Genomic DNA, 18038 nt, shown 5'->3' with positions numbered 1-18038 from the left:
CAAATCCCATTCCACCTCCCCCTCGTACCCATTCTTCTCAGTTTAATGCCATCACGTAAGGCTCGTAGGTCACGCAAATGAAAGAGGACAATCCAGCTGAAGCTAGATTAACCCTCTAACTCCCAGAAGTGACAAACACGTTGAGAATACTCAAAATGATTAGGAAGAAGTTTTTATCTTTATCTTACACCAAATTCTCGTAACTAATTTACAAGGAATTGTGTAGCAGCAAGAGGGAAGAATTAACAATCAGATCTTGTGAGTTAAAGGGTTAAAAACAAACATAGAAAAGTCAAACCAGAAGGCAGGGAACAGCAAGGACATTTGGGAGTAACGTTTAATATTGCCGTCTAATGCCTTCACCTAGGAATTTCTCATGTGCTTCTATGACGTGCCTGAATCGAAATATTCAATTCCTAATGTAAATGGGCTTAGGAAATGTAGTTGTTGACGAAGTTTGTGATTTTACTCTTAAGAATAGTGTCTTAACCTTCTGTCACTGCAGACACTACAGTAGCCGTTGATAAAACGCGATGAATACACCACTGAATACAGTGAATCTACTCGGTGTACAATACATATTCTAAACTTCTCCAAGTTTTTATTTTCTTCGAAACGTCTCTTCGCGTGATGGAGCTTTGACCATGAAGATCCCAGAACACATGCAAATTCTTTTAGAAGGAGTGCTCGTAGCATAAAAGGAGTAAGTTTCTAAAGAAGCCGAGGTGTTGCTTCGGAGGAGGATAATGATGTATTGCAAGATAATTCGGTTTATCCGGCTAAGTGATGATGTAAATTGTCCACCGTAGAGAGTTTCTAAAGTTAAACTCCCTACGGTGGCCAATTTACATTAACAACTCGGTTGATAAAATCGAATAACCTGACTCATAGAATAGAGAATAGAAAGACATCACGGCATTATTGAAGAAGATTGAAGTCAAAAGATTTCTTAGTCATAACCCGAATACGAAGCTCCGCCAAACATTTTGCTGTTCGCGAGATCGGGCCTGAACCAGAAATCAAACTCGTACTTGAAGAGTTCTTGTCGTTCCACTTTACCATTCCTGTCCCGGTCAGCTAATTTAAACCAAGCCTCGGCTCCATTTGGATCCAAACCACGAGCTCTCATGAAAATCTTTAATTCATCCAAAGTGACCGTACCATCGTTGTTCGCATCCATGATGTCAAAGAAGGCGTCGGTTAGTTGTTCGAGCAAGGCTTTGTCACCTGCCTCCTTTCTTTCCACTTCATCACGCGCGAGACGGTTGAATCCTTCAGTGAACTTCAACTTTGAAATTTTCTCTCCTGGCATAAAACCCACGGCGCCCCAGAACTGACGAAGTGCGATGCGCAAATTTTTGATCTCCGAAGGGGTGGCCTTGCACTTAGTTTGCAAATTCTCTGCCAGCTGTAAGAATTCGTCTAGTGTTAAGAAACCGTTTTGGTTCAGATCCAACGCATCGAAATAATCCCCTATCCTTTTCACCCACGAACTTCTCTTCATTAAATCGACTTTAGCAGACATCTGGCTCTGCAAGTATGTTCTCCAGTCAAGACAAGAAATCGAGTATCCAATATTCCCTGACCGGTATCTCTATCTCGAATCTTCCGCAGATCTGCAAACACGGTTCATGGAATTTATGGCAGCTGTCTTGTTTCTACGCGTAAAGCAGCTATGTTTATACATGACCCTTAAAGTTGTTAGCCGCTCAACTATGAATCGTGGGCTGAAGTTTAAACAAAAGGAAAAGACCCCTGCAGTTTAAAGAGGTCGATTTGAATACACACAAAGAAACAGATGAAATTGGCGACGTTGTTCGAGTGCCCAAAAAAATGAAAATTTTTATTATGTTTTACTTTCACTGAAACATATCTTATTCCACCGATAATTTAATTGAGAAAAAAAAACAGCTTAAATGGTAACAATCACCAAGGGTTGATCAACTGAGCTAGAAACATCTAAAAACGCAGATGGAGAGCTGTAGACAAAGGTTACCTATGTGAAAAAGGTATTTCTGGTATTTCATGCTTCTTAACCCTTTACATCCGAACTTCGGAGAACAGTATGGAGAATGTGCATACTGATGTTGAACATCAGTATGCACATTCTCCAAACTGTTCTCCATACCTTTTCTAACATCATGACAAGGAGAATGTGTTTAACAATCAACAGCCTATCGGTATTTGTTATTTAACAAGACTACTCGAAAGAGGAATGTGTTCTTTTTGTTACTGGGATATAGAAAGGATTTCTCATCTGTATGGACCATGGACAACAAAATCTTAGGAAACCTAGCAGACAAAGAGCATATAAAAAGAGGACATATACGCTTCCTTGACAACTTTGAATCTCAAATCTGAAGCAAATTTGATATAACTACAAGCGATGCAAAGAATACTAAAGTATCGTAGTTTTTAGTCCGATTTATTGCTGAAAGACACTTGTAAACTATTTTAGCCTGGTTTAAGGCGGATTGGCTGTATTTTGCTTGACTGGAAATCTTCGTCAAGCATTTTACCCACTCGCATTCTTTGTGCGCGGGCACTCAGGGTTATATCTACAGAAAAAGCTAACTTTTGGGTTCGATTCCTCTTAATCAACCAAATCGACACCGTTTGATCACTTAGCAATGCCTTGATCCTACATCATATAAGTTTGGTCACCGAACCTGTTCGATTGATTGTAACTCTATTGAATGCCATAAAATTTAAATTAATAAAGTATTGACTCCGGTAGATCAGCGCGAAGGCAAACACTAGAGGAATTCAAAGAAAAGACGTGTAAACCGCCTAAAACGCGGGAAGACGAGTGAGACAGAGTTTTCGTTTTGCATCTGATTGGTTGAACAGGAAGTGGGGCGAGTTCAGTCCACGAATCACAGGGCGTGATCAAGCAAAAGCACTGCAATCGCGGATTACTTTTATTCAAGTAACATGTCGCCTAACACTCCACACTGATGTCCTTCCGTCAGAAGTTTGTGTAAATTAAATTGCATTTCAAATTCTCCATCAATCACACGGCTTGGAAAGAAGGCTTTAACAGAAATTACTACGTGAAAACATTTTTGGGCGACTTCCTTAACCTGTAGTACATGTAGGCAGTAAAGGCGGACAACGAATACCTGAAAAAAAAAACAAGAAAAACACAAATATCATACGCTTTCAAATAGGAATTTCCGAGAAAAAAAATAATCCTTCTATAACTTAAAATTTCAAGCAATTTTACGTCTTTTCTCGCGAAAAAAAAAGTAAGCTTTATGACTGCTGCTTAAGTAGAGGGTCGCGGGTTTGGTTGGACATTCCAATTAAGTTTTACAGATATGAAAGACAACATCAATAAAAACCTCTCACTAGCCGAGTTTGACGTCCGCACCGCAAGTAACGGACCAAGTGTTTTTTTTCCGCTCAGATTTATGGCTCAGGCGCGAAGCCAAAAATACTATTGGGAAAACGAGGTTCCGTAACTTACAGTAGGAACCGAGAAAACGAGGTCAGTAGGATATGTTTCATACCGCCTGGTTCAAATAGGGGGAGATTTCAATTTAAAAAAACTTTTGAATTCAGCGGGCTGTAACGTGTAATAGGACCCGTCAAATTGACCAATCATAGCGAACGTACTAACTGAGAGATATAATAATTTTTTTAAGGGTAAAAAACTTTAAGTTTTATACAGACCAGGTTATAATGTACTGAAGATGTTCGTTACGAAGGTACACCCGGGTTTGGCCTCCTCGTGGTCCCCCCGGAACTGTGCTGGCTGAAAGATAAGAGCGAAGTGACGATGAAATTTCCGGATAGCCGAAGAGAGAGGAAGCGTGTAAGACACGCTCGTGTTTTCTTTCCTGACGCGCCTAACTCAAGGGACGGCGGAGTTAAGAGGTTTTAGCTCCCCCCCCCCCCCCAACCCTTCCCCACTTTTTACGAGGACGACATCTTATTTTGTTTTAGGATGAGGCACGTAAGAAGAATAAAAGAGCAAAAAAAGAAAACGAAAGTGTGAAGTCAAATGAGAATTAACTGATCCCTTTGACGAGAGTAATAATACCAATAAATTCAATCAACATTTACCAGCATCAGCATCAACTAAAATTGGCAAGCTGCCTGTAACTTCCGCCATAGCATCCACATCTCGGGAATACCACTTGTTATTTTCTGGATTATTTTTTGCCTGAAATGGCTGTCGCTAAAAACGAAAATCATAAAACCATTCAATATTAATATCAGAATATTAGCCCTTTACCACCCAACATCCATATGCATATTCTCCATACTGTTCACCATACATTTACTAAGGCGCTGACAAGGAGAGTTTGTTTAAGAATCAAGAGCTCCATTGGTTGGTGATCACTTCCTTTATTCTGGTGACCATAAAATGTGATTCAGGGGGAAACACAAATTTGACCTGTATTTGAGGTATTACCCCAGAAACATTGCAGATCATCAGGAAAGTCAGGCATGAAAAATTCTTTTTCCTATTAACATTGAATTGATTTTCACTTCTGCATTCTGATTCTTTACCTCAAAACCTCCAGCGTATTTTTTGAATGGACTACTATTATTAGTCTGATTAATCTTTTTTTTACTTCTTGAATTCAAATTCTGATCAAATTTTTGTCCCTATCCTTGGATTAAACTTAGGTTCTGTCATTACTCACTTGAATGGTAATACTTTAAATTTATGTCCCATTTCACTCTCTAAATTATATCACACTTTGTATTCCCAGATTCAATATCCTCCAATTGAAAATTTTCTTACTTCTCATCATCTACTTACTTGACAACCTGTCAATGGTGTAAAGAGACATGCATTTTGATCACTTTTGGAGGAAACAAGGTTTGCCCTCCACCTGTTCCTTCTTAATTTTCAGAAGAATACAGATGGAGATCTCTCTCCTACACCTAATCCATTTTTTTTATCTATGATTAAACAATCATCTCATGACGACCTTAACACAAAGCCTAAGAAAACAGAACATAATGACAGAAACCTTCTCTCCTTGTCTGATGAAGCAAACCAAAGATGTCTCACCCTCAATCTACAAATAAAAATTAAGAATGTTGGACATTGACATGTGTAAAGAATGTTTATACCTCTTTCTTCTAAATAGATCATATCTCTTTCCTTTTAGACCCCTTTTTAAAATAGTTCTATTTGTGCACATCTTTTATTGTTTAATTTTCATGAATTCCAAGAAATTTTAGGCAGTAATGAGATGAGAAGCTGTAAATTTTAGAGCATTGATAATACTTTACATAGTATAGTACCCTCTCCCTCAAACAGTTTAATTTTTCTCTTCAACAATTTAGTTATTTTAAACTGGACTTCAACCTTACAAAATCAATTTTGATATCAGATTAGAGGCAGAATTATGCAGAAAATGTTGCATTTAATTGCCTCACAAGGAACAAACATTATTGCTTAAAAATGTGAAATTCCTACAAGTTTTCAATGTTTGTGATGACAGTACAGTAAGATAAGTTAACTTAGAATGAAAGAGTTTATTATCGACTATGGAGGATTCTAGATCAGCATAAAAAACCATGACTCAGGACAAAAGGGATTACATTAATATTGAATTTTGTAACAGAGACCTGTCCTTCTTGTCTTTTTTCAGGTCTGATTTTGTCCATAGGCACCCAACCCCTATTGACCAAGATTCTTTGCCTAGAAAAAAGTGGGAAAATTGGGATGTCTCAGAATTTACCATTACAAAATTACACAGTACACAAAATCAAGCAACAATGATATAGTGCACTTGTCATATCTAACAAAATTAGACTTGAGGTGCAGCTTATCTGCCAGTGCCGCTTATACACCGGTGTTTGTGGTAAATATTTCTAAAACTTATGAAGACACTTTGATGTGGGTCTGGAAGGTTTCAAGGTCAAATATTTCCACCTTACCCTGTTCCAGAGATTTCAAATGGTGTGATGATTTGAGCACCAGATTTTGGCTTTCTTCCGAGACTCCCTCCTCCATGTGCACCTTCATTGAGTGACCTTGGTGCCAAATGGATTTCCTCTGCATGATCAAATGTTCCTTGCACCAGGACTCGTCGATATTCCAGAAATTTTGATCTAAGTTCATCAATACTGTACAAATAATGATCTTGATTACTTTCTTAACTATACAAAAAAAATTGAGAAAAACATTTCTCCAACAATTTATGATCATTTTTCATCTAAAGAGAAAACAAAAATTTAAAATAAAAAATTACTTTTCTGGAAGATCTCGAACTGGTTCAGTTGTCCTGGACTCAAGATCCTTGATCAATCCTTTCTTCCATTGCAATCTCTTGACCTGCCATGTTCCCAGGCCAAATGTTGATATTGGAATTATCAGCAACAAGTAATGCATTTTGGATTCCTGAGCAGCAGGATTAGCTGTTGACATCCCACAGGACTTAAGGAGGTGATGAACCACTATTGGAAAAAAGCAAAGCAAAACAAAATGAAACAAAACAAATCAAAACAAATCAAATCAAATCAAAACAAATAAATCACTTTCCCTGGTATCTTCTCTTTAAGTCTGAGATGAAATGACCTAACAGTCAGCATGCTTGAATCTGAATGTGATGATCCAGTTTTGAGATCAAACCAAACCATACCTAGGTCAATTGAAAATTTCAAGTATAAAATGATGAAATGAAAACCGAAAATGTGTGATGGATTGGCATCCCATTCATGATGGAATAGAACACTCCTAGTTTCTAAATTCTATGTACACCAAGATAACCTCCAGTTTGTAGTCTCTACTTCTCTGGATTGCACTAAAAATCATGAGAGCTACATCTCAGTGGATGATATGGAAGAATATCGCCTGTCAACCATATCACAACATTTTTGTCATATTAAAACAGAGCCAGACAAGAAAATTTCTTTCTACGAATATCTTAGCATTGAGGATCACGATTTCGAAGAAGAATGTCGCTTAAACGCAAGTCATTAGTATACTTCAATACCTTTGTTCCTTCCAAATGAAAACATGGCCTGACTATATCTGTGGGCAACTTTTACAAACACCATGTCTAGAGAGTGTTGAAAACGGTGGCTGATTGAAAAAATCTTCCCAAAATTAAAAGACTTCTACAAAAGATGTTTTCTTAAAAAGCACTTACAAACTAAAAAAAATTATTAGAATATCTGTTCTCAAAATTGTGCCAATTCCAATTAGCCTAGTATCTCACCGAACGCCTTATTGCTTTCCCAATGGCAATTTCCGTCAGGCGTTACATAACCATTTGGACAATCCCCAGTCCTTTATCCAAAATACACTGTGCGCCTGCAATACTTTTTCGTATTGTGCAAAAATTCAAGATGGCGGCTAACTTAGAGAGAATACAGCAACAAATGCAAACGGAACTTGAGAAGTTCAAGGCTATTCAGAAAGGTACGTTATGAGTAGAAATACAACTGAAAAGCTTGGGTGCTCTTTTATATGAAAATAAATAGTCTGTGATCCCATGCCTTGTCAAGGAAAAGTTGTAGGCTCTAGATCTTAGGCGTGGGTTTCCAATTTACATGGTAAGCCGAATTATGCATGCATTTTACCGGTTTTTGCTAATGATATATTGGAGAACAGTCACATGTATGATGCCACCTTAAAAAAGTTTTGCTCTTTTTTTTTTTTTTTTGGTGCATAGAAAAAATAGATTCTATGTTACCGTGGGTCTGTACAGTAATAGATAACAAAAGATGTCAAAATGTGGCAAAAACACAAGTTATCCACGCGGCTATGCCTCGTGTGCCTCTTTTTTGTTCTCAACGCATTTGACATCATCTGTGATCTATTTCTGAGCAGGCTCAGGGTACATGGATTGTATACAAGTAATGAAAGAAGGCTTGGAAGTTGCATACTGCTTCCTTGATTTCTTGTGGAAGGTGGAGACACCCCAAATGAAAAACAAGTCATTGTGCTGAAGAACAAACAAGCAAAACATTTTTACCACCCATCTGTTTTTGCCTTTACACCTTTACATCAGTATGCATATTCTCTATACTGTTCTCCGTACCATCTCCATAGGTGCTGGCAAGCAGAATTTTAAGAACTTCTGTAGTAGTTAATCATTTCCTTTATTCTTGTGACCATATTCAGGGGTGATATTGTAAGGAGAAATTAGATACTAATCACACTCAAGGGTCAAAGGGTGAAAGTAGGTGTGTGGATCTTCGCTGTGGATTGTCATTATTCTCCTTTTCTAATGAGGGGACACTTTCTTCTTTAAGGAAATAGGGTGAACTTTTAGGAGGAAAATTAGTTGTGATGGAGCTAAACTGGTAGGGGGTGGACTTGCAGGGAAGCAAAACCACCTTAAACCATTTAATATGGGTAGAGAGTTTCAGATTGCCTCTTGCACTGTTTTGACCCAAAAACTCTTCAAGCATGCTTGCTCCTCTTCAAACCATTATTCATCCAGTAATTATTTCTTTCAGATTTGCAGAAATTAATCAACACAAGACAGCAATTAGATGGTCAGCTGAATGAAAATAAAGTTGTAAAAGAGGTGAAACCTACTTTAATGATTTATTTTCTCACTGATAGATTTACCTAATTTACCTGAACTTTCTGCCATTTTTTTCTTTCCATGTTTGGAGCCCTTCTATCTGGAAATTCTGATGTTGGGAAATAAATTCTGTGAAACATAGAATTTTTTCATGATTTTGCTCTTTCTAGATGTTACTGATTATCCTGCTCTCCTCTCTCTAAATTATCAAACTGAAAATGTTTGAAATGTTGCATTTGTTTCTTGTGAATGTTCTGCTGCTTGAACTGGAAATTACAATAGTTAGTTCTTGGTACAGGCTCTATTACTAGCCACTGTGTGAGAAATAAGCTTGCTGGCTCACCCCACTTGAGATGATAGAAGATGAGACAAAAAAAAATTGTAGAAATTGAGCCTATTTTTCATCATCTTGAGTTGCAAATAAATTGTTCCTGTACAACTCCAAATATCACCAATCCACAAAATAAAACTATTGCAAAATGTTCATGCTACAGGGTATGCTCAGTAAGCTGAGATTAGTGGAGTAAGAGTTCTCATAGCTGGTGGAACTTAGTTTATGCATAACCTTACAGCTCAAAAAGAATCTTAACCCTTTCACTCCCATTATTTCATTAGTAATTCTCCTTACTGTCTGCAAAAAAAAAATTAAGGTGTTAGTTCAGATAATTTGGTACTAGCTCAACTAATAATTGGCTTATTGGTCACTCATGGGAGTTAACCCTTTAACTTCCAAGATCTGATTGTTGATTCTCCTCTCTAGCTGCTACACATTTCTTTGTAAATTAGTATGGAGAATTAGGTGTTAGATTAAGATAATAACTTCAAACTGATAAATTTGAGTTTTCTTATGACCTGTTTGTTGGATGAGGTGAGGATATTAAAAGGAGAAGTTACATGTTCATCACTTCTGGGAGTTAAAGGGTTAACACCAATGTTGGAGTTGTATTACAATATGTGAATGCTTGAGTTAACCTGTTGTGATGATGAACACTGAGTGATAAAAATTGTTGACATGTCTTGGATGGTGTTGATTTAGAATAGTTTCTAGAGACATCTTGATGAATTATAATTGATGGGGTGTGATATTTGAGTTTAAACTGACTTTGTTACTGTGTTTTTAGGAACTAGACATAATTGAACCTGATGGAAATGTCTACAAACTCATAGGACCTGTTCTGGTCAAACAAGATCTTGAAGAAGCCAAGCAAAATGTTGGGAAGAGGATAGAGTACATCACAACTGAACTGTAAGCACCATTGCTTTACTATCAGACATCTTAGTGTTCTTAAGATAAATAATTAGTGGGTTTACAGTAATATGGCATCTCTTTTGTCTCAGCCTCACCCTTATGTCCTTGAAATTTTCTTTGCCAGCACAAAAATATTAAAAATATATTGAATACAAAGGCTGTCTCCTTTTTTGTCACAGGTATTCTTGTTCTTTTCAAATTATGGCATGAAAGATTGTACAAAGCAAAATTTTTCAACTAATTTTGAAACTGGTTTTCGCTTCTTGAATCTTCATGTCCCTGGAACACATCCCTGCAAAAGTAACAGTTCATAGCTGCATCATGCAAGCCCTATATGTAAATGATTTGGGCCAGGGACACTTACAAGGGAAACACACAAGTGAACTTCTTGCAACAAAATGTTTAGATTATTAAGCATTGTGTGGTAGTCTGGTGATGTGCAGTAGTCTGGTGATGTGCAGTAGTCTGGTGATGTGCAGTAGTCTGGTGATGTGCTGTAGAGTGATGACAAGAATGGGGTGGTAGACTTGTGCAAATATATATTGGTTACTCCATTGGTTGGCTCAAAATCTTCCATCCCTTGTCCATAACTTAAAGACTTCTTATTGGTGTTTTCAGAAAAAGAAATGAGACTGGTATCAAAGATGTTGAAAAGAAGCGAGGTGCCAGCCAGGAGACACTAAGCAAGTTACAGCAGCAGTATCAGCAGTTCCTGACGAAGGCCGCAGCTAAAGTATAAGAGAAGAAAGAGACTTGCTAAAATCTACTATTTGTATTTATTTGATGTAAGGGACCAGTCATTTTTTTTTGGCCAGGAGAGCAGGGGAGTGCAGATGATTTTCTTAAGGGGCACCACATGGTTTTTAGGGGGATGAGAGGTGGATCAGTTGTAGCTTACAGAGTATAAAGGGGGATTGTAGAAAAATGACTGCCAAGAAGGGGGATCAGTGGAATATTACAGAGCCTCATGGGGTATCAAGTAAATTTTATCGCGGCAACCCCCCCCCCCCCCCCTCACCTTCCCCACCATGCAGTAAATAATTACCGGTTCTCAAGTGAAAGTGCCCTAAAAAGGTGTTCTTGTTCTTTTACAAACGCTGATTTTGACAGTCATATCGTCGAAGATAAGATTTTTTAATCGAAAGTAGTATTTCCAAAAATTTAATTTAGGTTTAGTCCTCTCTCGGGCGGATCACGTTGAATCTCATAAGATGCACATACAAGTGATAAGCTTTTTTTCCCTTTTTGACTCATGAATACTCTCGTTGAGATTTAAAACTGTGAAAACAATGCTCCCCGAGGGTGCATTGAAAACTTTAGAATACAAAGTAAAATTGCGAAGTAGCACCGGCGTCCTTTTCATACCATTAACAAATAGATGCACCAGAAACATCTAGCGAACGTAGCCTGCGACAAAGTTTGTCATCGTCTTACAGTAAACAAACAGTGTAATGATTTCTTTTAGTGACTTGTTTACCCCTCCCCTCAATTTGTGGAGGTCACAAGGGGCTGGATGGGCGAAGGTTAATTACACTCCTCCACCATGTGATTTTACCAGGGACAAATGATCAAAAAATGGTCTTACATTTGGGCTTTTCGCAATATGTGCGAATTATGCCCGAACCCACAAGTTCCTTTCGCCACGATTTTCTTCGGGCTCCGACTGTTGTACGGAAAACTGGCCGCTCCTTGTAACACTAGACTTCGCTCGCTAATTTTTTTCCACTCGATTCACCAACAAAGAGAAGAAGGAGGACCATCAGCAGTATATGACATCTTCCGAAATTCCGTTTTGAAAATAAAGATTTTGTTTTACGTCTTTTGTTTGAGCGAGCGGGTGTGTGTTTGATTCATCAATATCAGAAAGAGACTTACTTTCCACATCAGGACAGATCGACTGGGCAATAAATCATTTGCAATCTTTTCAATTGAGAACGTAGACCTTGTCAGAAAACAGAAAACAATTAACATTGGTTGAAACAGGAAAATTAGTTGACATTCAATTTAATGTCAAAACCTCTTAACATGAATAGAGAGTGACAAAAGTGTCAAAAAATTAGGCGGTGTTTCAGGTATTTCCCATGGGTGGAGCTGAGAACTTCTTGCCACTTCTCACACTTGACAAAGGTGACAAAAGCTTTTCGTTGTGTTTCAGAGTTCTACTTCCGCCCAACATATTTGAATGTTACGCAAATAGCTTTGCAAGCAGCTAACTACTCTTGAACGTGTATCAAAAAAAGGTGAAAAAACTAATGAAAAATGAATGAACGCGATCCAAGTCATTTTCGAGGCAAATTTTCTTCAGCGGTCAAAATGTGATGAGTGTCAGTTGCATAAAGATCAAAGTTCATTTCTAGAGAAAAGTGAAATTTAATAGAAATAAGTTTTATCTTTGTTCCGCCCAGAAATTTGTGAGGACTTGCTTGCCGATTCACGGTCAGTCTCGTGTCTCCGTGCAACATGTTTATATCAAAGCTTAAAGTTAACTACGTATAAGGCAAGGCGAGGTCCGAATTCGCGTGCCTGGAAGTTTTATCTTATAATTTTTAACTGTGAAAGAAGAATGGCTCAAAACTCGGCACGGCTGATGGAACCTGTGCTGATCAGACTGATTTACGTAACGCGAGACCGCTGGCTGTAAGTCATCATTCTCCATTTTAAATCGTTTGCAATTGATTTAAAATGGAGATTGATGATTTTCAGCCAACAGTCGCGTTTGTGTTCATTCGCAGTGTCAAGGAATCGCCTGAAATGTTTTACCTTAGTTAGCAAAGGCAATATTACAATTTTCAAGTTAAAAACAAAACAATTTATAAGTTTTCAAAGTAGTCATTTGCTAAAGAATTTGTCGATGTATATGTGGGCGGTTAATAATCATTTCAAATAAGCTTTTTAAAGTGGAATGACAAAGAAAACATAGAGGTGAAAAACACAAAAGAAACTTCGCAGCTCTAAGGAAGCTTTCATTACAATAGAGTTGCAAAATTAACTAATTACTTCGACCCAAAGTGTGATGATTTCTTTTGTAATGGTTGCGTTCAGATAAAAACCAATTTCAGCTAAAACATCTGATTGTTTAAGTAAGGCTACTTAAACTCGTGAAGCCCTCAGAGGGGCACACTTCATATCGGAAACTCAGGCAAGTCTCTAACGACTGGAGCTAAATTTGATCGGAATTGTGGAGAAACTTCTGCACTGATTATTTTTCGCATCAAAAAATAATCAAAAAATGGCGCATGAGTTGAGCTCGAAGTCTCCCGATCAACGAGACAAAACAAATACGCCGATTTCCACGCTCCCCATAGACACGTGCGCTGAAAGAGTTGAAATGCATTCTACGCGGGTCAGGACTTTACAACTGAACACAGATGCGCAAGATCGAAATTTGAAAACCAAGAGACTCTTTCAGGGCTCGAGGGGTAAAATTCATACAGCTAAGAGAACAAAGATGGAAGGAGAACACAGCACCATCACCGTGCGTCTTCGAAATAAGGAACTCTGGGAGATGTTTCATCTCGAGGAGACGGAAATGATTATAACTAAAGCTGGAAGGTACGTTTTACTTCAATTTTTTTTCCGTTTTAAAGGCAAAAAAGTGAATCTCTTGTTTGTTTGTTTGTTTGTGTGCATGGTAATCTGTGAGAGGGCTCAGAAAAAAGCTTGTCTGCGCGCACCATGCATCTTGATTTTCATATTGGCTCGTGCAAGCCAACATTTTCGAACATGGTTACTCATTAGCCATCGTATTTTCATGCTTCATGCTTCGCGATAAAAAAAAAAATGTCCATCTAATCATAGCTTCTCTTTTATCCACGGGAATAGAAAAACAATTTTCGTTCCTTTCCATTACCGGAACCAAAAGCAATAATGCATGCATCTGAAATACGTTTCCCAAAAAACTGACCCAAATTATTAAATGCTCATGAAGTTATAACAAGATTTATGGTCAAATCTGAAATTTTTTTTATCTCATGAAGCTTTATGCAAACTTTTCAACGTGTTTAGAGTTCATTTTGAAATTAGTCTCAACAAGACTCCTTTGGGAATGACCACATAATGGTTTTAAGAAGAAAAACAACGTTCAAACAGCCCGTCTTGCATGTGAAATTTCTGTAAACAAAACTTCAAGGAAGAAGTGTCCGGCTTTTTTGTTCGGTTGTAGAAAAGTTGATTAAGAGCGTTATAGTTGTCTCGAATGCACCTTGATTTGGTATTCAATCGCCCAAACAGTTTTTTCATTCCCGTAAAAAGTAGCGCAAAAGATTAACGTTTTTGCGTGCGCATTAGTTTTATTTAATAGTTTTAAGCTAACGTTTTGTGTGTTTGACCAAGGGTTAACGCTCGAAATGTCAGCTTTAAAACCCTCCGCGGTGGTAAATTTACATCATAGACTCAGTAGGTAAAAGTAAAGAATCTCTCAAGACCCCCCTCCCCTACCGACGTAGTACTACAGTTTTATTTGCTTCAAATGGTTTAGCTTGTCTTGTCTGGAGTGAGTGGACACTGGATTTTATGTTTTCTTTTTATACGGGAGAGCGGAATACAGAAAGTTAACTTGTAAATGGAATCAATTATTTTGGTTATGAGACAATTTAATACTGGTAAAATTCGTTCACTTTTCGCTCAGAGGGAAATTTGGCCTATTTTATATTCATTGTTTGCGCCAACGTTGCCTGTTTGGGAAAGATTCTGTGGTCACTGAGAGGATGTTGACAACTTAATTTTCATTATTATTCATTGTTTGCGCTGACTTTTGCCTGTTTGGTAAAGATTCTGTGGTCACTGAGAGGATGTTGACTACTTAATTTTTTTTTCTTTATTATTGACCTTTGGGCCCCTAAGATTGACTAGCATCTAATTTCTCCTTACAATTTATAACACTCCTGGATCACAAATCAAAGGAAGTAATCATAAACAGAAGAAACTCTTGATTGATAAACAAATTCTCCATGCCTGCACCTTAGGAAATGTCTAGAGAATACTAAGGAGAATGTGCATACTGATGTCAGGATGGAAAGGGTTATAACGACAGAAGTAGGTGTGTCTAGATTGGGAAGAGCTCGGTGCGCGCGCGTAGTGAAGAAGACTCTTGCTTATACCATTCCACTTTGTAATAATAAATACCTTCACGCTTTACATTCTAGACGCATGTTTCCCGTCCCAGACTTCTTCCTCGGAGGACTCGAGCCTGACCAATACTACGGCTGCGCAGTTGAAATTGTCGCTGCAGATATGAACCGGTATCGTTACAAGACACCCCAAGGGTGGGTTCCGACGGGGAAAGGAATGCAACTGGATCAAGTGCACTGCAAGTACCTTCACCCCAACTCGGCCAGCCTTGGACAGTACTGGATGGCACAAGGAGCCTTGTTTAACAAATTGAAGCTTTCCAATCACATTATACCCAGCAGTGACAGTGTGAGTGTTTTATATTACTAAAATTTATACATCAATCAATATTAGGAGCTTCAAAATCCCCTTCCTTGCCAACCCAGGGGCGTTTGACTGTCGTCCGTGCCGGGGGGGGATGGAAATTCGAGTCTTGCTTGGGTTTGGTGGGGGATTTAAACCGGAACCGTCGAGTCTTTTCAGCGGAATGCACATGTTTTATATTTTAATATGGAAGTGTTTAAAGGTAGACTTTACTTATGCGAGCTAATGACTCAGTAGAAAAGGACTATAAGAAATTTACGGTCGCTGATTTTGCCCTTTACAAAAATTTGACCATGAAATCTTAATCTTGAGTTAGGCATTTGAGCACAAATTTAGGACAGTGGGTGGAAATTTTAAAGGAAAGTTTATATACCTGGGGAGTTATGGGGAGAGGTTTCCCGGGGAAGGATAGTTGAAGCTCCGAATCAATCGACACATGACATGAAGCATGCTCTAGTTTTACCATTAAAGAACAGTTTTAAGTACTACATTTTGAGCATTTTCACAAATCAACTTAGATTTAAAGAGTCGAATCTTATCACTCCTAAGACTTTAAGGAGGTTTCGGTCTCTCTGTTTCATTCCCTGCTGACAGATGGTTTAAATTTGTGAAAAATATTTCTTGCTCATAGGCTTGATCTTTCCTTTTTTCTGTTTTCTTTTCGTCTAAAAAAAAAACCCGTCAGAACGATAAAATGCAACCCGTGCGCATTTCTGCGCGTGCGCACCTTTTCCACGTTTACATTTCCTGATAGACCAGACAAACTTTTCCTTTGCATGAAACTCTGTTCGTTACATTGCATCTTTTCCTTTGATTTTTAATCGGGATTCCCTGTGCGAAGTTATCTTTCTCGTCCTCTTGTCAGAGTTGTACTAAACAGACATTTCGGAGACATAGATGCGGTGGCAGGAAAACTATTCCTGTACGTGTTTTTGTAAAAAAAAAATTAATTCAATGCATCCTTTTTGTAGGTGGTCGTAAACTCTATGCAGAAGTACAGACTAAGACTGGTTGTCTCTAAACTGGGAATGCATCAATGTGACCGATGGGTATTCAACTTTCCTGAGACTCAGTTTATCACTGTTACTAGTTATCAGAATCCGCGCATGACTCAACTCAAGATCGACAACAATCCATTCGCCAAGGCTTTCAGAGAAGGAAAGAGGTAAGTTCAATCAAACAAATGCAATTTGTATACTGAATTCATCGGATCAGGGCGATAGAAAAAAAAAAGAAAATAAAGGTTAGATGCATTTTGACTTGCAACGAGTTCCCGGTAAGGTTGGCCCCAGAATCTTATTAGAGCGTGCGTGATTCGTAATTTATTTAAAGATAATAATCATAATATATAAAAAATAAAATCCATAAACAATGATGATAATAATGACATTATTTTGTCGCACTCTTCAGCGTTCTTACTTGCAGTAGCATTCAACATATCGGTTCTTTTTTATTGACTCATTTTGTTGAACGTTCTTTCAGGTCGAGCCAACGAGACAGCACAGGATCTAAATCCAAGAAAAGACGCCTGCGTTTTCCATCTCCACCACCCATAATCCGTTACCAGACTCCTCTTATGAATTTCCTCAACAGTCAAGATCAACCGGCCCTGACCACCGCCTCGGTACACCCACCACCTCCACCCCTGTCACACGATTGGCCTGAGGAACCGTATACGACAAGAAACATTCCTTTCCAGAACGACTTACCATTTCCTTGGGAACGAGACGATTTGATCCCAACGCAGATTTCCTCGGTTCCATCTACCAACTCAAGTTTTAAAGTGGAACTCAATCGGACCTTCCACTTGCGCGAAAGTCTTTCTTTCGCGCCAAATGATATCCCCACAGAAGAGTTGCAACCGCAGTTTCCCACTCAATGCTGGTCAGCGCCTCCGCTGGGTTTAAACATATTTGAAGATGCGCAAACGCAGATGCAGCATTACACTTCACGAGACCAGTTTTGGCGAGAAAGTTAGATACTTGACAGAGGAACAGTAGTTGACATAGAAGTTAAGAGCACTTGAGTATGCCCTTTTTAGGAATTCGCCATATCCTGGCATTTCGACACAGCTGCGAATCTACAGGCTAAGACGAGTAAGGTCCCATCGTTTTTGATGAATTGTGTCTTATCATGACGGTTTTTCTTATTTTTGCGTTAGCAAAAGCAGTGATTTCTGAGCTCTTACCAGGAGACAATGGCCCCTCCTTGAAGCAGATGCTAAAATTAACTACATGAACTGTTAAACTAAATAGGACATTTATACCAGGGCCTTAATAAGCCGCTGGCTGACGCACGCATTTTGATCGAAAGCCAAGTGTTTTTTCAGCTAGAGCCAATATCATTTTAAGCTTGGAAACACCACAGACCCTTGAATCGGGTAAAATATTATACCTTCTGTCATTGCAAATTCAGGAAAGACTTCGGAACCAATTTCTCAGACAATATGCTTACGTCCTATTTTGACCTTTCTCTTTCTTGCAAAGAGATCATTTTCCGCAAGGTAACTTTTTTGGGGTCAATATTTTTGAAGGACGGATGACCGCGCAAATCCTACTATAATAAATTAGGCGGAATTAATACTACATTTCTAACGTGTCTGAACGCATTTTAGGATTCCTGTGCGTTTGGTCGTTTATAATTATTGGACTGTTACTTCAATATTCCTTCTGCTTGCTTTAACAAGCGAAGTGACCGCACCAAGATTATTTATCAGTTCCTCATGATTGCTTATTGGGAAAAATTTTGTTGAGTTGTTAAGTACGATAGCTTCAGTCTGTTTAGCTAACCCTCACAAGACTATCTCCTGAGATGAAAGGTCAGTCTGGGAAAATTCCTTAAATTTCAGCGTT

At 38.4% G+C, this 18038-nt stretch overlaps 4 protein-coding genes across 6 annotated transcripts; 2 read left to right on the top strand and 2 right to left on the bottom strand.

Moving 5' to 3' along the window:
- Positions 1 to 156: 156 nt before the first annotated feature.
- Positions 157 to 1776, bottom strand: LOC113669075 (obelin). Its single transcript, XM_027185072.2, has one exon. The coding sequence runs from the start codon at positions 1523 to 1525 to the stop codon at positions 950 to 952; it is 576 nt and encodes a 191-aa protein (XP_027040873.2). The 5' UTR covers positions 1526 to 1776; the 3' UTR covers positions 157 to 949.
- A 633-nt stretch (positions 1777 to 2409) lies between these two features.
- LOC113669065 (surfeit locus protein 1) lies at positions 2410 to 7239 on the bottom strand. Of its 3 annotated transcripts, none has more exons than XM_089203889.1 (9): positions 7119 to 7239; positions 6963 to 7028; positions 6219 to 6423; positions 5905 to 6093; positions 5593 to 5665; positions 4989 to 5036; positions 4069 to 4183; positions 3676 to 3757; positions 2410 to 3122 (listed from the first exon to the last, which is right to left on the bottom strand). In XM_089203889.1, the coding sequence occupies exons 2-9, from the start codon at positions 7024 to 7026 to the stop codon at positions 3050 to 3052; spliced, it is 849 nt and encodes a 282-aa protein (XP_089060015.1). In that variant the 5' UTR covers positions 7027 to 7028; positions 7119 to 7239; the 3' UTR covers positions 2410 to 3049. The 3 variants fall into 3 exon arrangements, with proteins under 3 accessions (XP_089060015.1, XP_089060014.1, XP_089060018.1); XM_089203888.1 differs by having other exon boundaries at positions 6963 to 7051; positions 7188 to 7238; XM_089203892.1 differs by having other exon boundaries at positions 7188 to 7229.
- Positions 7240 to 7299: 60 nt separating this feature from the next.
- LOC113669076 (prefoldin subunit 6) lies at positions 7300 to 11582 on the top strand. The gene is made up of 4 exons (XM_027185073.2): positions 7300 to 7390; positions 8434 to 8504; positions 9626 to 9750; positions 10372 to 11582. The coding sequence occupies exons 1-4, from the start codon at positions 7318 to 7320 to the stop codon at positions 10490 to 10492; spliced, it is 390 nt and encodes a 129-aa protein (XP_027040874.2). The 5' UTR covers positions 7300 to 7317; the 3' UTR covers positions 10493 to 11582.
- Positions 11583 to 12982: 1400 nt separating this feature from the next.
- Positions 12983 to 17534, top strand: LOC113669098 (uncharacterized). The gene is made up of 4 exons (XM_027185095.2): positions 12983 to 13305; positions 14898 to 15171; positions 16158 to 16351; positions 16669 to 17534. The coding sequence occupies exons 1-4, from the start codon at positions 12983 to 12985 to the stop codon at positions 17162 to 17164; spliced, it is 1287 nt and encodes a 428-aa protein (XP_027040896.2). The 3' UTR covers positions 17165 to 17534.
- The last annotated feature ends 504 nt before the right edge of the window (positions 17535 to 18038 follow it).

The sequence above is a fragment of the Pocillopora damicornis genome, chromosome 4 (genome assembly GCF_964200805.1).
Source record: "Pocillopora damicornis chromosome 4, jaPocDami1.2, whole genome shotgun sequence".
NCBI classification, from domain to species: domain Eukaryota; kingdom Metazoa; phylum Cnidaria; class Anthozoa; order Scleractinia; family Pocilloporidae; genus Pocillopora; species Pocillopora damicornis.
The sequence above is the reverse complement of the archived record's forward strand: the minus strand, read 5'-3'. Positions and strand labels throughout refer to the sequence as shown.